Raw genomic sequence first — 26,051 nt, 5'->3', positions numbered from 1 at the left:
ACTTATATTTACACGAGAGGGGCTCATTTTACGGGCTGGATATCATCTCTTCCATGCACAAATGAAAGCAATATATGAATTATGAATAAAATTATCAATAAACTATCAAAATTTACTCTACGCTACACCAGCTTCTTAAGATAGCTTCCCACAAAAAGATTATTTATTTCGGGTCTGAATCCATTGATTCAGCCTGAGATTAATAATCTGCAACCACGTTATGTTTACAGGTTCGTTATCTTTACCTGATATATTCTTTACATAAATACAATACGGTTACACACGTAATGACCACCTAGTTAACCTTTGATTATTATTTTTCATCTTATTCACAGTGGAATCTGGTCCTAAATAATGATGATTGGAATAATAAGCCCCCCTGACACTTGCACGCATTTCTGGCACGCACTGGCAGGCAAAATGCGTGCCAGTGCGTGCCACTTTTGGGGCACGCACTGGGAGGTTCCCGCACTGTTCACTGACACGTTCAAGCATAGTTCACGTCAAGTTCACGCCATGTTCACGCCATGGCACGCATTGGCGCGACTAGTTCCCGCACTGTTCACGACACGTTCACTCATCTTTCCGCATCGTTCACGCATCGTTCACGCCAGTTCACGCATCGTTCACGCCAGTTCACGCATCGTTCACGCCAGTTCACGACTTGGCCAAATCATATATAAAGACGGGGCTTCCTACATGATTTTTATGAAAAGCGTATTCTTGTGCTAATCTTTGATTAATATCCCCTGTATTAATGTATGCGTTATCTTTATAGATATTTGTAACAATTATACTTCTATTTAGTATATATTTTATTATCTAATTATTATCATAGGTAATTAGCTGGTTTGAATCATTTTTAAGCTTTATAATTTACTGAAAAAATAATATTTTATGGCAGTTATATGCTGATCAGATATTTGGAACCCACTTTACATTATCTTAGAATTTAATTGAAAGATGACTATTCCATTCATTAGTTTTTGTGCTATATAATCAATAATTCTCTCTCTCTCTCTCTCTCTCTCTCTCTCTCTCTCTCTCTCTCCCCGAGGGATTAAAGGGGGTAAAAGTTAGTGAAAAATTAAGTGCAAATTCCTTAGATTCGCGCCTAGGCCTATGTTAGTGTAATTTTGCCGATAGACTTACTCAAAGGGTAAAGTTTTTATTATATTATAAAAGAGCGGAATAGATGAATTTGAAATGTATTTATTTAATGGTGTATCTGTATAGGCCTACAGCTGTAGGACGCCTACAGTGTCTATATCTCTGTATTTGAATTGTCTCCTTATGTAACCTATTATGTTTTGTGCTTTCTTTTCAGCTTTTATGCTCTGTTTGGTGAACTTCAAATCCTTGCTGATAATAAGACCAAGAGAGAGAGAGAGAGAGAGAGAGAGAGAGAGAGAATGAGCTTCAATATTTTGATGTATCATAGACTAGGGAACATAAAATTTGATAGCTCTCTCTGAACATAAAAACTGATAGCTCTCTCTCTCTCTCTCTCTCTCTCTCTCTCTCTCTCTCTCTCTCTCAATTAAATAAGGAAAGGGGAGAGGTGAAAGAATATATTGTCATTATACAGATTTTTTCTTTGATGATTATGAGGAAGTAGGGATAAATCCATTGATTTAATTGCCACGCACTGGCACGCATCCTCCCGCATCGTCCCTCAGTAGGGATAAATCCATTGATTTAATTGCCACGCACTGGCACGCATCCTCCGGCATCGTCCTGCACTGTTCACTCCAGTTCACTCCAGTTCCCGCATCGTTTACGCATCGTTCACGCCAATTTTGGCGTGACAATGCGTGCCACAAATTTTGAACATTTCAAAATTCTTGGCACGCTTAGCACGCATCGGTACGCATGCCACGCACCGTTCACGTCAAGTTCACGGCAGTTCCCGCATCGTTCACGCCAGTTCACGCCACAATGCGTGCCAGTGCGTGCCACAAATGCGTGCAAGTGTCAGGGGGGGCTGTACACTCTTTACAAAAACAAATATATTCTATATAAATTACAACACTTTGAAAAGAATTTACATAACAAAAATAAGTCCCTGGAAAAATTAATTCTGAATAAAACCTAGAATAAGACAAAAATGTTACGATCTGGAATCATATAATAACTTGACTTGAACTATTATATCTGTATAAACCTTAACCTTAGAAAGAGATAATGGAATGAAAATAATATAAATGCTTGAAATAATTCTGAAATAATACAATGTTTAACTTTGACTCTTAATGAGTAATATATAACCTGATCACGTAACAATACTATTTACCCCATTGGGCCGTTTACAAAAACGTTTCACAATGCCAACACTCACCATAATACAATGAATTCACAATCACCTTTTAGTCTCGCGTATTTATTTTTTGACACACGATTTGCTTTGGAGCACAGAGTCACTTAGGAGAGGACACACCAACGTGATGAACACTTTTAAAAACAATACACTGAGTTACGGGCGTGATTGAGAGAGGGAGAGGGGATGGAGGTTATCTTCTGGCTGCAGTTGTAACTCGATCTCTGTGTCTTTCTGTCTTTGACTCTAGCCCAACCTTGGGTCACAGAAAGAATTAATAAGACGGGTTCCAGAAAGAATTAATAAGAAATATTTTAAGAACAGCAAGAAAGTATCAACACTAAAATATATCTTTCATATATAAACTATAAAGAGAGACTTAAGCCAGCCTCTTCAACATGAAAGCATTCGCTCCAAGTTTGAACTTTTAAAGTTCCACCGATTCAGCTGCCTGAATAGGATGATCATTCCACAACCTGTTCATAGTTGTAATAAAACTTTTAGAATACTATGTAGTATTGAGTGTTATGATGGAGAAGGCATGACTATTAGAATTAACTGCATACCTAGTATTATGACCAGGATGGTACAGTCTGGGAAGATCTGAATGTAAAGGATTCTGAGTTATGAAAAATCTTATGCAACATGCTTAAAGAACTAACTGGATGATTTATATTTATATCAAGGATAAGAAATTTAATAGACCGAAAGATCTTGTCCAGCTAATTAAGATGAGATCAGCAGCTGAAGACTAGACAGAATGAAAGTTTTAAAACACTTCTTCAGTATAGATTGATCACCGAAAATCTTAAAAGATTCTCTCAATAAGCGTATTTTTTTGTGCGATTGATGAATAATCAGAACTAATGTGTTTCTCAAAAGTATATTTACTCTCAAGAATCCAAACTAAGATATTAAAAGTATCATATAGAGTTTAAGAAACATTATCAATGCTGAGTTCTGGATGCAAAGAGCCACTGTCCTTCATCTACCTACTATCGCACTTTTTAATTTTGTTAGTGTTCAACTTCATGCGTCATAATTAGCATCATGGAGTAATTTTAGCTAGGTCTTTATTAAGGGATTCAGCAACCCCAGATCTACATTCAGGAAATGGAATTAAAGCAAAGACAGTAAGATCATCCACATATGCAACACGCTTGTTTCCTTGACTCCTAGCCTCTGAATCTGAACCTGATGTCATTACTCATCAATCGACCAAGCATGTGGAAAGGGTTTAGGACTATAAGAATCAATGCAGTACTCAAGTAGCCGAAGGAAGTATAACTCCAGTTATAGACATAACTGGTAGATCGACGATTCACACAAATATACAGCATAGAATTTAATAGACCAGTATATTTCTTACAACTGCAATGGTTGCATGGTATCTCAATTTAGTAGCATTGAAAAGGCATATATACATAAAATTACTAATCTGATATATAATTCTATGAAAAAAAAGCCAGTAAGGTAGATTAGACACCCACAATTTAAATGATAAAGAAGTGTGTTACAAGCACTCTTCATCTTGAAGAATTTATTGAAAAACCTAAACATAATCCAAATGATAATCAGGAAGCAAATCATAATCAAAATAAACATCAAGAAACCATATCCAATAAACACAAACCTAATAAAAATGTAATGCTTTCGCATTAAAGAAACAAAACTAGATTGAATTAAGCAAAAGAATCCTCTGCCAAGTGGAAATTTTTCTCCATTGCGTTAATGTTCTATTGATACATAGTTTAATATAATATTAATGGTTGTAAAAGTTGTTTGGATTTTAAGGGGAATTCAAGGACTATTGAAAAATCATAATGCCACTGCACTGTGCTTACAGTATATCATCTCTCACCCGTTCCTTCTTCTTATACAATAGGAACTGCGATCTGTATTTACGATAGAATACTTTAGATGTTATAATATAAAACACTTCAGTATTCCAATTATTCGGAACAAAATTACATTTGAATAATACCACACATATATCATTACTATGTACAACTATCCTTCTTGCAACTGTAATTTGTGAAATATACCAAAAGAATTCCCAAATATGCAAGATCTCATTAATTGGAGACTTTTATGACCATAATCACCTTTGGGACACTAATTATGTTAATGTTGATATAAATGGTTCCAAGGTTGAACAAATAGTGAATGATCATAACAATTGCATATTAAAGGAAGGAGATAATAGCACTTACTATTCAAGAACTTATGGATCATATTTATAAATAAACTTAACTCTTTGTTCCCCAATATTGTTGTTAAGTTTGAAAGAAACAACTTGGACGATCTTTAGAGTCATGATCATTTACCTATTTTGATATTCATGTCAGGACATATACTAGCTAATCAACGATATAACACAAATACAGACCATTAGGAGAAGTTTAAATTTTAATCCGATCAAATACCTCTATTTTATCATTCAAAATGTCATGAAGAAACAACTAATTTCTTAATAAACTTCATCACACAATTAGAAGAAAATCCTAAACTTTAAATAAAAGCTTAAAAACTGAGTACTGGAAGTATAATAAAGAAACTCATTGATACAACCATAGCAATTTGCGTACTGAAACCGTATTTAAGTTGCATTTCTTCTAACTTAGAAAATATGCAATAAAAGGCTAGATAACTTCGTGATAAGAATACGTATTTACCATATCAGAAAATATTTCAATGCAAGTGTGACAACTATTCCTGAAAATTAATGGTTCCTGTTGTAGACCTCTGTGACATACATCAATGCATAAAGGCTCATTAGTTCACGATACACACAAAATTTCAGTTATCATAGTGTGCAATATTGAAAATATAAGCATTACTAATCCTTTGGATGCCCACTTTTCATTCATCAAAAGAAAAGAAGAAACAATTGCATTTAATTTTAATACTGTTGAATATATCTGCTAAAACAAAAGATTTATGTAAGATGAGCTTAAATTTCCATAATAAAGTTGTAGTTCAACACCCCCAGGACAGTTAATATAAATTTTGTTATGATAAGAAATCTAGGCCTATTTACTTTAGTTTTATAATTGTCTTTGCATCAAAAATTTATTTCCAAAGACACTGAAACATGCAATAATAATACCAGTAGCTAAGTCAGGGAAAGATCCTAGTAATCCAAAAAATTACCAAACAACATCACTGCCCAGTCATGGGTGAAAATTATTGGAAAATAGTAAATCATTGACTGAATATGTGCTTCTGACGTAGTAGATCTTATATTACCTTTGAAATTGGTTCCCAAACAGAATGATCCCCTTTGAAATGTCACTCACATATCTATCTATCTATCTATCTATCTATCTATATATATATATATATATATATATATATATATATATATATACATATATATATACATATATATATATATATGTATATATATATGTATATATATATATATATATATATATATATATATATATATATACGTATATATATATTATACACACACACACACACACACACACATATATATATATATATATATATATATATATATATATATATATATATATATATATATATATATAAATATAAGGAACATATTAAGAACCTATATCAGTTAGTAGTGAAGTATTGGAACATGCTATTACAAGGAAAAAGCCATAGATATCAAATGATACTTGGCATACTATAAAAGGAGGCAAAGACAGAAATTGATTGTTGAAAATTTTCAAGGAAGTAATGAAAATTACAAGGTAGATAGTGAGGTCAAAAGAAAAGCCAGGAATGACTAGCGAGAATATTTAGACAAGAAATCAGATGGGGCTGATAAAGCTATAATTCAGGGAGTAGCTATGGTGTAAAAATTGCTCATAGAAAAATTATTAAAATATCTAAGGGGGAAAAGAAGAAGAAACATATGCCCATCAAAAGAGGGATGTATCTGTTATAAAAAAGAAGATGAAGAAAGGCAACGTTGGGTGGAACACTTTAGTGAGGTCATGAATGAGAGATACGAAGTGAATAATTTGATTGATATACCTGAATATGATGAAGATCTTGATGTGCCCATGAATGAATTCACTGTATTTGACGTCAATGCTATCATTGAAAACCTCAAAAGATGGAAAGCCCCCGGATACGATGGAATAACTGAAGAGATGATACTGGTGGAAAATGAAGTGACCCCCAGAATACTTATAAGATTATTTTGTAGAATATGGCATGAAGAGGCAAAACATGGTGACTCGGAGTTACGGGTGTTAGTGAAAATGGTAAAAACGGAGACCTGACTGATTGCAATAATTACAGAGTTATCACACTTACGTTAGTTGTCATGAATATATATATTGCGTTTTTATTTTAAAGAGAATAAAGAGAAAAATTGTCGAAAAGTTGAGAGAGGAACAAGCAGGATTTAGAAAAGGCAGAATTTGTATAGATCATATTTTCTTTTTGAGACATGTTATACATCAATGCGTAAAATATAGAAATCCACTTTTGATAGCATTTGTGGAGTATGTGCACAGGCCTATTTTGTGGAGTCATGCGTTATTACGGAATTCCTCTTAAATATGTAAATTCGATTATGTCTGTTCATGAGCATAGCAAGTGCAAAGTTAATGTTAGTGGAGTCCTATCAAATGTATTTCCAGTGAACAGTAGAGTACTCAAAGGGAATGTGTTTTCACTATGTTTTTTGCCATCCTCGTGGATTTTGTAATGCATAGAGCAGTTGGAAATGTTGGAGAAGGATTGGACTGGGTTGGTAATAAGAAATTAGCTGACCTAGAGTATGCTGAGGACGCTGTCCTTATTAGCAGAACACTACAGTATTTGCAAATGCTTGCTTACCAGAATACATGAAATATCTACTGCTTCAGTTGATTTGCACATTTACTGGGATAGTATTAGAGCACAAACTAATTAACATTATCATTTAAGATCACTAAGATTATCTGCAACATCACTGTAATATTTTAGAGGAAAAGCTGTTATCCAATTTGTGTTGAACATGAAGTAGATGAGTTTGTAATCAATATCATGAAATTCCTAACATTTTCAATACCGTGGTTCCCAACCTTAGTCACTTTGAAGAACCCCTGAGACAGTTTTTCTCTTTCCAAGGAACCCCAGTGGACTGGGATCAGTTTGAGAAATTTTGTTCCATCATATTCCTTGGCGTGCAAAGAGAAGTGAGTCTTTATATATATATACATATATATATATATATATATATATATATATATATATATATATGTATATGTATATATATATATATATATATATATATATATATTTATATATATATATACTGTATATATATATATATATATATATATATATATATATATATATATATATATGTATATATGCATATATATACATACATACATACATATATCTACATACATATATATAATATACACACACACATATATATATATATATATATATATATATATATATATATAAATATGTATATAATATATATATATATATATATATATATATATATATATACAGTATGTATATATACTGTATATATATGTATATACATATATATATATATTTATATATATATGTATATATATATATATATATATATATATATATATTGAAAAATTGTTTAATCTCAATCTTGGGCGTGCAAAGAGAACTAGGGCTTTATATGCATATATATATATATATATATATATATATATATATATATATATATATATATATATATATATATATATATATATATATATATATATATATATACTGTATATATATGTATATATACATATCTATATATATGTATATATACATGTATATATATGGATATATATATATTTATATATATGTATACATGTATATAGATATATACATATATATATAATTTATATATACAGTATATATATATATATATATATATATATATATATATGTATGTATACGTATATATATACATCTATATATGTATACATAAATATATATATTTATATATACATACATACATATATATATATATATATATATATATATATGCATGTATACATATGTATATTTATACTGTATATATAATGTACACACACACACACATATATATATATATATATATATATATATATTTATATTTATATATGCATATAGACATATACAGTACATATATATACATATATATATATATATATATATATATATATATATATATATATATATATATATATATATATATATTTATATATGTATATGTATATATTTATATATATATTTATATGTATATAGAAATATATATATATACAGTATATATACATATATATATATATAAATATATATATATATATATATATATATATATATACAGTTTATATATATGTATAAATATATAAATATATATACATATATATATATGTATATATATATATATATATATATATATATATATATATATATATATTATCTATCTATCTATCTATCTATCTATATATATATATATATATATATATATATATATATATATATATATATATATATATGGCACTTGGGAATGTTGCTTTACGTTTAAATTAAATAGACAATGTTCAAAGATCGGAGATAGCTTCTCTCCAGATAGCTTCAGAATAACATTGAAAATGCATTTAAGTTTCTCCATTCTTTATTTACTGTTGACACACGGTTCGTGAACTTATTTAAGGGCTTCATTTAGTGATGGAATTACACTTTAATATAAGAGAGAGAGAGAGAGAGAGAGAGAGAGAGAGAGAGAGAGAGAGAGAGAGAGAGAGAGAGAGAGAGAGAGAGAGAGAGAGAACACTTTTGGAGCCGAGCGCGGACTATGAAGGGAATCTTTAGTCATTACAACAATTAGAATAGCGCCAATGTATCCCTTTGTGTCGTAAAAGGCGACTAAAATAGATGGACGAGGGGACTGGTAATCTCCTCTCCAGTATTAACCGGAACTTCAGAGGGAACGAGTAAGCTTCACGTCCTGTGCTGCGTTGCAGAATCTAGGCTACTTTTGAAAGCTCTGCATCAACCCCTTTTGCAATCTTCGAATCTTGAGCTGCGTCGGAGAAAGAAGAAAAACAGAATGGATGGGAGTGTAGAAACTATTTCATGGCAGAGAAAATGTAGGAGCATCAAAATCACAAATCGTCATAGGGGCCGCTCTAAATGGAAACTAGTCCGAGATCAATACAGACCACATAATAATTTCTGACGTAGCCAGTACTGTGAAGAATTTTCTTCCCTACTCTTCTTCTTCATAGTTTATACGTAGACTTTGTTATTGTTCGTGACGTCACGGCAGGGAAAAATGTGAGTAATGTTTCTTTCTTAAGCGAGTGTCCCAATATTAATACTTTTGTGTTTCATGTATACGTTATTCTACCGTAAGTATTTAGGTACAGTATTTTAAATCTCTTAATTACAACTCAAGTCTGCTAGTCTAGGAGGTATGGTTGTCCACACACGTAAGCCCGACTTGCTAAATTACCTTTTAGTTTCATTTTTATTCTGTATGCCAGTTGTTTAGAATTAGGATTATCTTTGCCCCCTGGAGTTGCAAGATTTCTCCTTGTATTCTAAATAAGTGTGTTGCTTGAAATTCACAAGGCCCAAGGTTTTTGAGCCTGTCCTAAATGAGAGTTGGCACCTCAAGACTGTAGGCCTACGCACCAAGATATGCTTTTTTTTGGGAAGGAAGGAGGACGCAGCTGACCTGAACTCGACCTCACAAACATACAGGCCACGGTACGAAACGGAGCTTCCCAGTCAGGCTCCAATGTCAACCTCGTGCTCCCACTCTCCATCACTAGCCTGTCCACTTACACAATAACTAGCCAAGAATACGTCGTAGAAGAGGTCAAGCAGATGACCAGTGTTAGTGCATAGCTGCTAATTCTACAGCACGTCGGTTCCAGTCTTGGGGGCTAGTTGGAGAGCCTGGAGGGGGCCGTTGACTCTGCAGAATAAGTGCTGTAGGCCTAGTGAGCAAACTGAAGACCGCCACATTTAGGACACGGGCGCCCACAACATATAAAAATCTTGTGAGTTTAACTAATGGCCATTCCCCCTTTAGATAAGTTTCAATTTCTCATAAGTTAAGTTTAGGTATTATTTTGGCATTACATCTTTCGGGCTGCGTGCATGGAAATTAATGTATTCATATTTTTTTGATCTTGGTAATTGCTTGAGGTCACTGACCACATGTTGGGACCTCACAGCATCCTACCGCACAAATTGTTGATCAGAATGTTTTGACTTATTTATTCTGTTTGAGGTTTAATCCACGTGTTAATTCCGTTTAACGGTTTCAAGTTTTTTGTTGTAAATTCACTTATTCATTTTATCACATGTAAAACTTATAATTGAGTTACTGATATTTTTTTCCAATTTTTAATTTTGTTGTGTTAAAATCATCAAGTTATTTCCATCCCCTTTTTCTGTAATAAATAATTTGGAATAGATTACACATTTTGGTATCTTTAACCACATTATATGAATTTTACCAATTTATACTAGGACGGGTCAGAAGGACCCAAGGTGTTGAGAGTAACCTACTCAGACAGAGGTAAGTTGGTATCAGCGAGTGTACGCTCTTTAACTTAGTGCTTTGAAGGTGAAGATCCCCATTTAACTTTATTTTATACTTTTATACTCCACTGTTCCCCCCTTTTTTTTATTGTCTCTAGTTGCATTAACGTAAGATACCTGTACAGCATCTCACTGGGGTCACTGGGACGGAATCGAAACAGAGCCTTAGAGTGAGATGACTCTAGCCCTGACAAAGCTAGAGTAGGCCATAAATTATTTCAAAATTAACGTGTGGAGTTCTCCGGCCTCTGGACAGTAAAATTGCCTCCTTTTGTATTTAAGAGTGAAAGGTTAGTGAACTATGGCAGTAAAGTATTAGCAGGGCGTTTGTGTCCCGAGAGTAAGTGCTCATTATCCTCCCCTGTTGAGCTTTGGGTAATTGCCGTAGGGAGACTTTCCTGGACTAAGTTCCCACTCAACCATTCAGATAAAAATTCTCCACACGAGTGGTCCTTCGAACCGGATCTCTCACCTTTGACTTTTGGATCATTAAATTAACGTAACCTAGCTTGATTAAGCAATAAATACCTCGCTATACCACACTTACCCCACATGCACCAGCCACATTGTAGAAAGTGTAATGCCCAGACTTGAGTTGGAACGAGAGAAGAGTTTTGTAATTTTATAGTATTTGACACACGCTTAAGGAAGACAGTGTAACCAGGTTTATTTATGAGTTCTGAGACGACAGAACTATATATGTTCAGGTCATCGATTTAGGTTGCATGCTGCATGTTTTACTATTAACTTGCGAATTTCTATGCCCGTCGGTTCATATGATCTGTTCAGCTAATTTTGGCATTTAACCAGAAAGCTCCGAGACACTGGAACTAAGGTATATCACTTTCGTTGTTCAGACTTCATTGTTTACTGCTCCAGGCGAGCACCTTTCATTTTGCTGTTCGACTTAATTTGCCAATCTACTTTTTCCATAATTTTTGTACCTCGGTTTACCATCCTTTGTGCAAGTGCTGTAATTTTCTTACTAACCCCTCTTGTAAGCTTAACCCCGTGTCCTTGGTCACAGAACTTTTAGCGCGATATTGCTAAGTCTACAATTTCACGTAGTCACTAAAAAATTTGTTAAAGGTCGTCTTACCCATGTGTAGCGTATCCTATTTTACTTGTGATTACCACTTGACAAGTGCGTCAATAATTTTACCTTCAGCCTCAGCGTAAATTTGCACTTTTGTCCTTTTTGTGAGAAACTTTTGCGTTTAACCTCTGTGTGAGGAAAGCTTTATGTAATGTCCTCTGTTGTGAGTGAGATTTAGTTATCCTTTGCATGAGGTAATTTCAAGTTTAGCCTTAGCGCGAGTGGTGTTTAAATTGTTTTGCGATTTCCATATGCTACTAGTCACATTGAGTAATTTTTTGCGACTATCTAAGTTCTATTTACTTTTGTCATTTTGGTGCTAGCCTATACTGTATAGTTGTAAATTGTCATTGCCACTTACCACACTTTTTCATTGTGCATTTAACCAATCCATGGTCACTTCTTGTGCACACATAGCCGCACAAGTTTCCCAAACCTTTCGAGTAGGGTGAGTTTCCATTCCTCAGACATACCCATAAATCTTAAGAATTTATTTAACTTTGAATTTGCAAACTCCGCACATCCAAGGGTTTCATCCAAAATGTCTTTACAAATTCTTAATCTCGGTAACCCTCCACAACCTCAGGCTGAAGCTCTCAGCTTGGAGGAACTTAACTTACGGCTTGAGCAACAGGAGGTCGATTTCAAATTTCTATGTGAGGACGCAGATCTGGCCCTCCATAGCCTAAGTTCAGTAGATCTTTCATGCATGTCGTCCCCTGGGTTGGATCACTTTAGCGTTCACATCGGAGGCATCAGGGACAAACTCAATGAATACAAACAGTTTTGGCGGTCTCATTATAAACATCCGACCGTGGTGGCGAATTACCCAACGCTGGTTGACTGTGCAAAACGAATTGAAACGGCCTTCAGTAGCATTGTGTTCCATAAGACCACTGGCAACCAAGCCCAGAATCAAACACCTGGCGCAAACCCGCAGACTGTTTATGTGTCCGTTGCCTCTGAGCCTGATCCCCCCATTTTTGAAGGTCGTAGGGAACGTTGGACGGGTTGGTGGAGCCTTTTCCGTCAAACCATACACGAATCTCCCAAATATTCCCCAGCGGATAAGTACAAGATCCTTCTACGGTGCCTAAGAGGACCAGCCCGGCGTCTTGCTGGAAACAGGATCTGGACAGAGGGTTTGTACGAGAGGACCATCGCTAACCTCATCCAGGAGTACGAATCCCCTGATCTTGACCGTCATTTGCTGCGTAAGAAGCTCTTTAGTATGAGTCCCCCGGCGGATGATGGCCCTGACCTCAGACGGTTTCTGATGGAGTGGAACAATGCTGAGGAAGAATACGTGCAAGTGACCAAAGCCCCCTTGTCCGAAGATCTGTTGGAGCATGCCATCCTGAGTAAGCTAAACCCCACCCTCTTGGAGACAGTTTATCACCGTTACAATAGCACATCCGTGTCCTTGCAAGAGTTAAAGGACGGACTATACGAACATGCACGCACAAAGGAGCTAGCCAAACTGTTGACGGAGCCAAGCAAAGACCGGCTTCCTGTTAAACCTTCTAACTCTGGAGTAAACGGCAATTCAATTACAAAATTGGCTAAGCCCTTCCATAGAGCAACCAGTGATGCCCTTAAGCCGAAGACACCATCCACACCAACCCAAAACCCAGCAAAACCCACTCAGAAGCGTGCACCGGAGCCGGCCAGAGCTCCCCCACCAACAGGTAACCCTGTTCGGTACAATTGTGTTTTCTGTGACCACAATGGTCACTCATCTACAAAATGCCCCCGGTTCCCCGATTCAAATAGTCGATTAACGCGGTTGAACCAACTCGGCTGTTGCACTAAATGTTTTTCGACGCAACATGTTACCCGTGATTGCACCGCCCATGTTACATGCCAGAACTGCCAACGTGGCCACAAATTGCCTCTCTGCCCTAACATCTTGACCGTGAGTCACCAACCTGATGGGCCAAGAACAGACCCACCTTCTGTTCAACTTAATCAGATAGCCTCGAGTGAGACTGAGCAAACCAACCAGGCGAACGAAATAAACCCTGCTGTTCTACCCACCTTCACTGGCGATCTAATTAATGGAAAACTTAAACACACCACCCGAGTTTTCCTGGATTGTGGTGCCCAACGCACATTTGTTCATCCCAATGTAGTCAAGTCACTGAACCTTGCTCCTGTCGGAAAAATCGTGTTCCGACTCAACTCGTTCAACATGGACGAACCACCTCAATGTTCAGACTTGGTGCAGCTCAATTTAAAAATTGGTCGCCGCAAGCATAAGGTCGTTGCCATTGTCAACCCGAACGTGGGGAAGAACATAAGGACGCCTGGATATACCCATGCAGTTCGCACTCTAGAGGCTAGTGGTCTACGTCTTGCAGACAGGCAGCCAGATGACAATGCCACTGGCATAGAGATCATCCTCGGAGCCGATTACCTTCCCCGACTCCTCAAGCGCACTCACAACATCAAGGGTGTCAACTTGTTCAGTACACCAGGTGGATATGTGGTTTGGGGAGAGCTGCCAGATTGGTCACGAGAAGGGACAGAACCCCCAGAGGTTGATAGTCTGTCGCTCACACTAAACCACATCAGCGTAACAGACCCTGTGGGAGTAGAGCCCCCCGTCGAGAATCTTTGGAAACTCGATGCTGTGGGCATAAGCAATGAACCCTTCAGCCATCTTGAGGCACAGGCCGTTGATCTCTTCAAGCGTACTACACGGTACGCAAACGGAAGATACACAGTGCAACTACCCTTCAAGAGTGATAGCCGACCAGAGATAAATTTTGGTAGGGCTTTTGCCCAGCGGATGTCCCTTAAAAAATCTAAGGACCCTCAGTTATTCATCAAGTACCAGGCCATCCTTGACGAGTACATAAAGGAGGGCTTTATCGAGCCGGTCGAGCTAGAACCTCATAATGACGGACAAATGCACTACCTACCCCATCATCCTGTCCTCAAAAGTTCCACCTCCACACCGATGCGCATAGTGTTCAATGCCTCGGCTAAATCGGGACCAAATTCAAGGTCTCTAAATGAATCCTTGTACACCGGCCCAAACTTGGCCTCAAAAATTCAGTCCATGATCCTCCGGTTTAGGGAAAAGCCATTTGGTTTGACGGCAGACATCTCTAAGGCTTTCCTGCGGATTGAGATCGCTCAGGAACACCGTGATTACTGTCGGTTTCTTTTCTTTAAGGACTCCAGTATGTCCGAAGTTGTTGCGTACCGCTTCAAAGTGGTCCTGTTTGGGGCCACCTCGAGCCCATATTTGCTCAACCAGACAATCCAACACCACCTGGATGCTCAAACGAGTAGTCTTGCCTCACAGCTTAAAACAAGCTTCTACGTTGACAACTTTCAACGTTGCTATGACTCGCCCACGGACATCCTTAGCGAAAGACAGTCCATAGAAAAAATTATGCTGGAAGCCAACATGCCCCTTGCCAAATGGACCACTAATACCCCCATCTCGGGAGACTTCACCGAAACGGGCCCCCAAGATTACCTCGGTCTGGACTGGAACACCGCAGATGACACATTAGCCGTCAAGCTCCCCTCAGGACTGATGTTAGAGGACTATTCACACGTCAACACCAAGAGGAAGGTTGTCTCTCTGTTTTCTTCCATCTACGACCCTATTGGCCTGATCTCGCCGGTCACTATCCTCGGCAAACTCTTCATTCAGAAACTCTTGATGATGGATCAAAGTTGGGATTCACGCCTGAGCGAAGAATTGATCCGCGAGCTCGGTGCCATTCTTAAAAAATACAAGGGTCTCGAGAACATTAAGGTGCCTCGAAATGCACATCAGGGTCACCAGGCTGCATTACATGTGTTTGCAGATGCCTCCAAGCAAGCCTTTGGAGTGGCTTGCTACGTGGTCACAATTGAAGGTAAATGCCAGCTCCTCACAGCCAAGGCACGAGTTACCCCTAAACGTATGCTGGAATTGGACGAGAGTCAGTCCATTCCCAAGCTTGAGTTGACCGCACTCCTGTTTGGATGCCGACTAGCCCAGTATCTGATAGAATTACGTCCAGAAACATACGTCTCTACGACAGTGTGGTCCGATGCCTCCACGGCCCTGCAGTGGGTACACAGCCGGCAGAGCACGTCCCCATATGTTCTCAATAGAGTTGAGGAGATAAACCGTATAAGGTTGAACTGTCGGTTGCTTCTCAAGCATGTCCCCACGTCCTGCAATCCCGCGGACCTGGCGTCGCGGGGAGTAGCCGCCAAAGTCGTCCTCAAGTCCAACTTATGGCTTCATGGACCAGCCTGGCTGATCGACGTCTCAGCTTACCCGGACCAAAGCAGATTCCCTACTGAATGGGAGATAAAAGCTTGTCCCATCAGACTTTTGCCACCGCAAACTCAAAGATTTGCTCATTTCTCATCTCTTGATGAGGCAGTTAGGAGCTATGCTGCCTTGCTGCGCCTGACGAGCGGATGGGCCGAGCACAAATTCCCCATTTAGTCCAAAGGTTCCCACGAAGACCACTTACCGCCATCATTCGTGTGTCACAGGCGGCCAGTTACCCCCAAATATTACGACAATTGCAAGGTAAACCCACCTTGTTGACGTCCGATGAACGAGCCTTTATCGGACAACGGAAGCCCTATATTGACAATAACGGTGTTCTAAGAGGCCGATCCCGCCTCAGTGATGCACCCCCGGAGTCCGGCTACATGGACCCCATTCTCCTAGAGTCCCACTGTGCTCTCTGGAAACTTATTGTTGAGCATTGGCATGAAGTGCTGCTGCACTGTAACACCTCCACTCTTCTTGTCCACTTGCGCAAGGAATTTTGGGTTCCCCGAATGCGCCAACAAGTGAAGAAGATTCTCAAACGGTGCATACATTGCAAAAGATCTACAAGGCCAGCCGTACCCAACCCCACCGTTAGCTCCAGTCCACCCTAACCGCCTCAATGCTGAGGTCCCTTTCAGAGTAACTGGACTGGACTACACTGGCGGCTTCAAGGTGCATCATTCCCATGTGGACATGGTGTACGTACTGCTGTTTACCTGCGCTGCCACGCGGGCAGTAGCTTTAGAAACTACTACTTCCTTGACAGTTGTGGAACTAGTCCAAGCGATACGAAGGTTCGCTGCCCGATTTGGGATGCCCCAGTGCCTTGTGTCTGACAATGCCTCAACCTTTCAAGCTGGTCAGACACTCTTGACAGAACTCATGCAACACCCTGTTATCGACGGGTTCAAACGGGCCCACAACCTCACTTGGAAGTTCATCACTCCTTGAGCCCCGTGGCAAGGAGGGTTTTACGAGCGCTTGATTGGGTTTACCAAACTCAACTTGCGCAAAGCCACTTACCGTTGCCACCCTACGTATGATGAGTTTGTGACCTTGGTCCGAGAAGTAGAATGCGTGGTGAATGATCGGCCTCTAACATATCTGGATGCTGACGACCCCACTGATACGCCTTTGACGTCAAGCCACCTACTCTATGGTCGAACCCTCTCATTAGCACCTCAAGTCCACCTGGCTGACTTGACTGATCCTACTTTTCGAGAAGGGGACATTCTCCGCAAAGATTACCAGAAGCTGACCAACATGCTGCAAACATTCCTGAAGAGGTGGAAGTACGACTATGTCAGTTCCCTTCGAGAACGACACCAGAAGTCTAGTCGCCTCCACCCGAACATCCCTAGAGTTGGAGATTTATGCTTGTTGATTCTGGACGAGGTCAATCGAGAGGAGTACCCTTTGACCCGTATACTCGAAGTATACCCAGGTCGAGATGGACACATCAGAACAGTCAAGGTCCGCTCCGTTAATGGAGAGTATGTACGTCCAGTCAACCGACTCATACCTTTGGAGGTTAACGAAAATGGCCAAACACTATCCGAACCAAGTGAGGAGGAACCTCCTAACACCCCTTCTCTCGGAAATCTCGACAGTCCTCCTAGAGACCAACTGGCCGAGAGAAATGATGAGACCACAGCCGAAGCTAGGTCTCCTGTAGTCATCGCGGCGCCTCGCCACGACAGGCCTACACGGGCCTCTGCTGAACGTGCACAAGCCCTATTCCAGGAGATCTTGTAGTAGCTTTACATAGTCTTCATCAACCATGTGAAGGACTGCTGAAGTTTTTGATTTGTCCTTCCCTCCGCTCTTATCTTGCAGTTGTAGTTACCCTTTTGTACTAAGTCACAGTTAACTCTGTTTTACTTCCGCTTGTATACGTACCACTTTTGTTTGACTCTCGCTTGTAAATCGTACTTCGCACTCATCTCGTACGCGGTTGCGGTTCAACTTAATGCCAATTGCTGACATAGCATAGCGCAACTAGTCACATTCATTCTTTATTCATTTAGTATACTCATCTCATATACTAACACCTAATCCACATTGCATTAGTCTACACTAACCCTTCTCCTTTTCTTCCCTTTATCCCCAGGGTGTGAAGAATTTTCTTCACTACTCTTCTTCTTCATAGTTTATACGTAGACTTTGTTATTGTTCGTGACGTCACGGCAGGGAAAAATGTGAGTAATGTTTCTTTCTTAAGTGAGTGTCCCAATATTAATACTTTTGTGTTTCATGTATACGTTATTCTACCGTAAGTATTTAGGTACAGTATTTTAAATCTCTTAATTACAACTCAAGTCTGCTAGTCTAGGAGGTATGGTTGTCCACACACGTAAGCCCGACTTGCTAAATTACCTTTTAGTTTCATTTTTATTCTGTATGCCAGTTGTTTAGAATTAGGATTATCTTTGCCCCCTGGAGTTGCAAGATTTCTCCTTGTATTCTAAATAAGTGTGTTGCTTGAAATTCACAAGGCCCAAGGTTTTTGAGCCTGTCCTAAATGAGAGTTGGCACCTCAAGACTGTAGGCCTACGCACCAAGATATGCTTTTTTTTGGGAAGGAAGGAGGACGCAGCTGACCTGAACTCGACCTCACAAACATACAGGCCACGGTACGAAACGGAGCTTCCCAGTCAGGCTCCAATGTCAACCTCGTGCTCCCACTCTCCATCACTAGCCTGTCCCCTTACACAATAACTAGCCAAGAATACGTCGTAGAAGAGGTCAAGCAGATGACCAGTGTTAGTTCATAGCTGCTAATTCTACAGCACGTCGGTTCCAGTCTTGGGGGCTAGTTGGAGAGCCTGGAGGGGGCCGTTGACTCTGCAGAATAAGTGCTGTAGGCCTAGTGAGCAAACTGAAGACCGCCACATTTAGGACACGGGCGCCCACAACATATAAAAATCTTGTGAGTTTAACTAATGGCCATTCCCCCTTTAGATAAGTTTCAATTTCTCATAAGTTAAGTTTAGGTATTATTTTGGCATTACATCTTTCGGGCTGCGTGCATGGAAATTAATGTATTCATATTTTTTTGATCTTGGTAATTGCTTGAGGTCACTGACCACATGTTGGGACCTCACAGCATCCTACCGCACAAATTGTTGATCAGAATGTTTTGACTTATTTATTCTGTTTGAGGTTTAATCCACGTGTTAATTCCGTTTAACGGTTTCAAGTTTTTTGTTGTAAATTCACTTATTCATTTTATCACATGTAAAACTTATAATTGAGTTACTGATATTTTTTTCCAATTTTTAATTTTGTTGTGTTAAAATCATCAAGTTATTTCCATCCCCTTTTTCTGTAATGAATAATTTGGAATAGATTACACATTTTGGTATCTTTAACCACATTATATGAATTTTACCAATTTATACTAGGACGGGTCAGAAGGACCCAAGGTGTTGAGAGTAACCTACTCAGACAGAGGTAAGTTGGTATCAGCGAGTGTACGCTCTTTAACTTAGTGCTTTGAAGGTGAAGATCCCCATTTAACTTTATTTTATACTTTTATACTCCACTGTTCCCCCCTTTTTTTTATTGTCTCTAGTTGCATTAACGTAAGATACCTGTACAGCATCTCACTGGGGTCACTGGGACGGAATCGAAACAGAGCCTTAGAGTGAGATGACTCTAGCCCTGACAAAGCTAGAGTAGGCCATAAATTATTTCAAAATTAACGTGTGGAGTTCTCCGGCCTCTGGACAGTAAAATTGCCTCCTTTTGTATTTAAGAGTGAAAGGTTAGTGAACTATGGCAGTAAAGTATTAGCAGGGCGTTTGTGTCCCGAGAGTAAGTGCTCATTATCCTCCCCTGTTGAGCTTTGGGTAATTGCCGTAGGGAGACTTTCCTGGACTAAGTTCCCACTCAACCATTCAGATAAAAATTCTCCACAAGTACTGTACCACACTCTTATGACAGCTTGTACACTGTAACGGTATTTTTTTTTTCTTTATAGTGATTATTGCTCTCCCCTCACATTGATAACTTCTATCTGTTTGTATGTACTTGTATAAATCTGTTTGAATTTTTATGACCTGACATTATTATTGAAATAAAGTCAGTTTCATTAACTCTGCTTATCAGTTAACAGCTAAATGATGCCTCCGCTCATTGGTGACCCTGAAGTGACTGGCCCCTTCCCGTTTTCCCCTACGCTGCTTTGTCCTATTGTTTGATGATGCCGCTGAGAAGCGTTTGCCCGGTTCCAGGGCACTGAAGCCCAGTTCCACATCAAGGGCGTGACTCGACCAAGTACCAAAGCAGATTACGTTCTCGCGATTGGCTGTTCGAGCAAGGAGACACGGCAATAGTGTACGACGCCCTTAAATCATACCTCCTGGGTAGTACTCGCCATCGCCTGCCATTCGCATCGCGAATCTTTTTCAGCTCTCTCAACCACTATTGGGGGACCAAAAGGCTTTGATCACCTGCAGGGAAATGATCAGTATCGCTCGCCTAGAACCTGCCACAGATGACTTTCCTCGTGATCAGCCGGAAAACGCAAGCATTCCTCTTCAACATGCGTGGTAAAGAAGACTGAGTCTTCATTGATGGCCTAACCCTGCATATCTCCTGTCATATGACCTGCCAACATTATGCCTCTGTTTTTTAGGGAGGAGCCATGTACTGCATGTGAATCACACGCTCGTACACTGTAAATGTATTTTTTTTTTTTTGTATATTGTCGTTATGGCTCTACCCTCGCCACTGATCTTGTTTCTGCTTGTATGTACTTGTATTAATCTGAATTTTTTTTTACCTTCTTTCACGGATACTGGTTATAAAAGCTCGCTGTTTGTTGAAATAAAGTCCGTTACATTCACTCCGCTTATTAGTTAATACCTAACTGGTGCCTCTGCACAGTACTGTAAGCTTCACAAATTAGCCTCCTTTGAAGAATAGACGACATTCCTGAAGAACGGACATCAATCTAGCTGCAAAAAAATGGAATCGTAACCATCACGATATTTTGTGAAGGCTTGTGAAAAATAATTTATTTATTAAAAACTGATCTTACATTTTCCATCTTCATATTTCTTAAGTTTTCATTTATCAAATTTTGCTAATTAGTTTCGGAGTTTCCATATATTTTTGCATCAAAATTTTCCTACCGATGCTTTTATATTAAAGTGTAATGTCATCACTAAATGTAGTTGTGAAGAAGGTTCACAAAGTGAATCGAAACACGTAGCGACTTCAAATAAAAACTGGAGAAACTTAAATGCATTTTCTATGTTATTCTGAAAACTATGTGGAGAGAAACTATCTTCGATCTCTGAATGCCACCGAGACATTATCCATTCATTTTAAATATATATATATATATATATATATATATATATATATATATATATATATATATATATATATGTATATATTTATATATATATTATATATATACATGCATACATAAATATATATATATATATATATATATATATATATATATATATATACATATATATATATATATATATATATATATATATATATATATATATATACATATATATATAATGTGTGTGCGTGTGTATGTATATACATATACATATATATATATAAATATATATATATATATATATATATATATATACATACATATATATATATGTATATATATGTATATATATATATATATATATATATATATATATATATATATATATATATGTATATATATATATATATATATATATATATATATATATATATATATATTATGTGTGTGCGTGTGTATGTATATACATATACATACATATACATATATATATATATATATATATATATATATATATATGATTATATACATATATATGTATATACATATAACTTGCTTTAGTTCCTGTTTAACAGTTTTTGAAACATGAACTTCTTGATGGAGAAAATTGAGTCAGTATAGCTTAAGGGAATTTTGTTTTACACGTGAATAGAAGGCTTTTGCCAAAACAGTTAATAAGGAAGCACCATCAGTGAAGATTGCAACATATTGATTATAGCACTAAACACAAGATTCAAGATATGAAGAAAATGTTTACAAATCTCTTGCTTTTTGGTCGTGTCCGGCAGATCATTACAGCAAAAAAAGTTCTCACCATCTTACCCTCATTTTCAAATCGAACAAATACTACCAGCAGAGCTTTACCTGTTATAACTGTCGATTCATTAACCTGCAGGGCCAAAATGTATATATATATATATATATATATATATATATATATATATATATATATATATATATATATATATATATATATATATATATATATATATATATATATATATATATATATATATACATACATATATATTTCAGTATTTCAGACAAAATGCCTGAAAGTTGTCGAGAACTCTCATGCACACGCCTATTAACAGTATCATTAGAAACAGGAACATTACCTATTTCTCTCATAGCTTCCTTGCTAATCATTGTTTTCCCTATTATTTTCCAACAAGGCAATAGGGTGACTTTTCATTCTTTAGCAATTGGCCCAGGACTTGAATAGCTCGCTTACGGGGTTTTTCATAGGTCGTTACCTTTTTTTCTTCAAAAAAAAAAAAAAAAAAAAAAATCTTTGTTTCTTCTCTGAATTCACGAGTGTTCGAAAATAATCAAATGATTTATCGAACACGTGGCTATGATTAGTGAAAAAAAATTGTCTTTAACTTGGCAGAGTCCATAACTGAATTAGCTTTTTTTTTTCTTTTCACAAATGATTCCCCATCCACGTGAATCTGTCAGATAACTCATTATAATACCGCACTTTTTATTACTCACAATTTGCTTGTACTAGGTTGAAAAGCATCTTCCCTCTCTGATCCTCTTCATTAATTCAAAACTTCCTTTTCAAATTTTTCAAAATCGCAGCCTTTCATATTTACTAAAGGAACGTTGTAATAAAGATGGTTACTCGCTCTCCTCAAGCAGCCTAAGAAATGAAAACTAGACCACGTAACGAAAGTATTCCCGAATCGGCTCATAACTCTTATGAAATCCGTTAAACAGTGTGATAGGAGTATTCGTCATGACTCATGCCGCCTTAATGCCCCATTGCTCATCTGTTGTGCAAGGCATTTCACCGTCCTATGAAATACATACCTTTAGTCACTTTAAGGGAAAAATACCTGTACGATATCTCACGATAACAATGTATAGGAATGTAATTTCTCGCAGTATTTCTAACGAAAAAGAGAAGATATAGATGAAACGATATCAAATAAAACAGGAATTCTCATGGAACCACTGGCGATACTTCACGGAACCCTCTGGTTCCGCGGAGCCATGGTTGGGAATGGCTGGTAGAATATTGTTTGCATCTACAGATGTTTTCATGCTTAATAAGAACATGGAAAAGAATGCATATGTTGCCATAATGATCTTGAAATAATTGTACTCAAATAATGGCCTGATCAGTGACAATAGGAAAAAAAACACGATACTAATGATAAAAGGAATAAACAATGAATGAAGTGGAAGAGATATAAGTCAGTACTCACTGAAGCAGAGAGCGATGAGGTCGGCAACAGCCAAGTTGACGAGATAGTAGTTGGTTGAGGTTCTCATTGAATGGTTCCTGGCTACAACGAGGCACGTCAGGAAGTTTCCCACAACACCACTCATAGCAATAAGGGCGTACAATACTGTCTGGGGGATCAACGTGGTGTATCTGCAATAGTTATTGTTTGACGGTATTAATCAATAGTAGCGAATCTGGAAGATTAATTTTTTTTTTTTTTTTTTTGTAAAACGGTAAATTAACAGATATATGACAAATGAAGGCCACGGTAAACCTATAAACCATTAGCAAAGTATTGTTTAGATAATTTCCCTTGGAATATTACTAAAAATTAGAATTATAGAAACTTTATGAAAAACATTTCGTTTTTATTGAAGCTCCCATCATGGTCTTTCTGGTAGGGAAGTAAGTTAAATGAATTAAAAAGGGGTGCTTGTCAGCTGCAAAATTTGACGTAAATAACATTCAACTTCTATGTTTAAGGCGTTGAAAAATCTAGACAGAGTAGAAGCGCACACCGCTGGAAAAGATCTGGTATTTAGAGGAAATGCCAAAGGACTGGGAAGATTGTTGGATGACTACAGGGGAATAGAAGGAAGGTTGGGAGACTTGATAAATATACATAATAAATACATATGATTAGCAGTTTGGGTTTATGAAAGGAAAGAGCACAGTGGTTGCTGTTTTTTTTTGGTAATGTCTAGGATAAATATTCAGAATGAAACAGGAAAGTTTACATGTGTTTTGTGGAACTTGAAAATGCGTAGGATAAGGTACTAAGAAGGTTAGTCTATTGGTGTTTAAGAATAAAAGGGCCACTAGGGAAGTTGGTGAGGTTAGTGAGGATGATGTACGAGGGGAAAGAACCATTGAAAAGACAAAACATGGTTACACAGAGACATTCCCTGTGGAGGATGACCTTCATCAGGGATCAGCTCTGAATTCCAATCTTGTTCCTCCTCATAATAGACTTTGGCATCTGAATTAAAGAACAACGAAGAATCGTTGGAACTGATGTCTGCAGATGATTTAGTTTTTATAGCAAACTCAGAAGATAATCTGCAAGTCGGAGTTTTAACATAGAAAAGATGCCTTTGAGAAGGATTGAAGGTGAACACTAGAAAGACAGAGCTAATGATCAGTAGTAAAGGACATGAAGAAATAAACATTCAGGTGGAAAATGGCACAGTAAGTTTAACTATTTAGGATTAATAATAACAGAGGAGGGAAGACTGAGAAAGCAGTGAGACAGAGTGAAAGAAGAATGGCAAAAATGAAGATAAGTAACTGGAGTTCTTTCACGCAAGAACATGCTATTATACTATTATACTATTATACTATTATACTATTAGATGAAGCAGAAGCTTAGGCTCTTAAGAAGAAAAATTTCGATCTGAGATGAGGACAGTGAGATGGATTGCAGGAATATCACTACTGGAAAGGGGGGGTTGTCAAACTATAAGAATATGTGGCATTTCTAATGTAAAGGAGAAGGCTGGAGAATCTCGTCTGAGATACTACAGCCATGCAATAAGAAGAGGGGAGGTGGAATTAATCAAGAGAGCTAAGAACATGCCAGCAATTGGGAGGAGTGAGGGGTATCAGCGGATCAGATGGATTGGTGTGCCGATGTGGTGGGACTCGGGGAAGAAAATGCAATGAAAAGAAATATATGGAAGCAGTTGACTTGATTGGCCGACCCATCAATACAGTGAGCTTTATAAGATCGAAAGAAGAAGGGTTAAGTAGTGTTAGTTTCCAGGAATTTCATCTTGATTATAACTAGTGTTTGGCATGTTTGACTGTCATCTCTTAAACCATGCATCACAAGGTGATGTTTTCACATATATATGAGGATATCTTTTAAAATAAAGTTGCCCAACTACAATTGTTTACAAATCATTGTCATTATGTCCAACGCATAGAAAATACTGAGAATTCTAGAAAGATCTTGATATGTGGCCATGCTCTAAAATGACAATGACTTGAGAAATAAGTCATTTTAATTGTGAAATATATATTCACTGGTATGTTTTCATTTGAGTTATCAATTTGATATTGATGTTTGTTGGAAATCTTTGGTTAATTCATTAATCGCAATGATGGGAGACTCCGTAAACAAAACAAATATCGTATGACCCAGGTCCATGTTAGGTGAGGGGAAGAGTGAGGGTCGGGTTGTGCATAGGTTGCTCATAACCTTTCAGGCTGCTAGTACAGAGAATGCGAAGGTAACTACATATGAAG

General features: G+C 37.5%; 1 protein-coding gene across 2 annotated transcripts in view; it reads right to left on the bottom strand.

The window, feature by feature from the left end:
* Nucleotides 1-26,051, bottom strand: part of LOC137657935 (neuromedin-U receptor 2-like) — a 332,083-nt gene that overhangs the window by 146,281 nt on the left and 159,751 nt on the right. For both annotated transcript variants that reach the window (XM_068392633.1, XM_068392634.1), the window contains exon 3: nt 23,785-23,954. In XM_068392633.1, the coding sequence (XP_068248734.1) occupies nt 23,785-23,954 (170 nt within the window). The remainder of the gene's footprint in view (nt 1-23,784; nt 23,955-26,051) is intronic.

The sequence above is a fragment of the Palaemon carinicauda genome, chromosome 18 (assembly GCF_036898095.1).
Source record: "Palaemon carinicauda isolate YSFRI2023 chromosome 18, ASM3689809v2, whole genome shotgun sequence".
Lineage (NCBI taxonomy): Eukaryota > Metazoa > Arthropoda > Malacostraca > Decapoda > Palaemonidae > Palaemon > Palaemon carinicauda.
The sequence above is the reverse complement of the archived record's forward strand: the minus strand, read 5'-3'. Positions and strand labels throughout refer to the sequence as shown.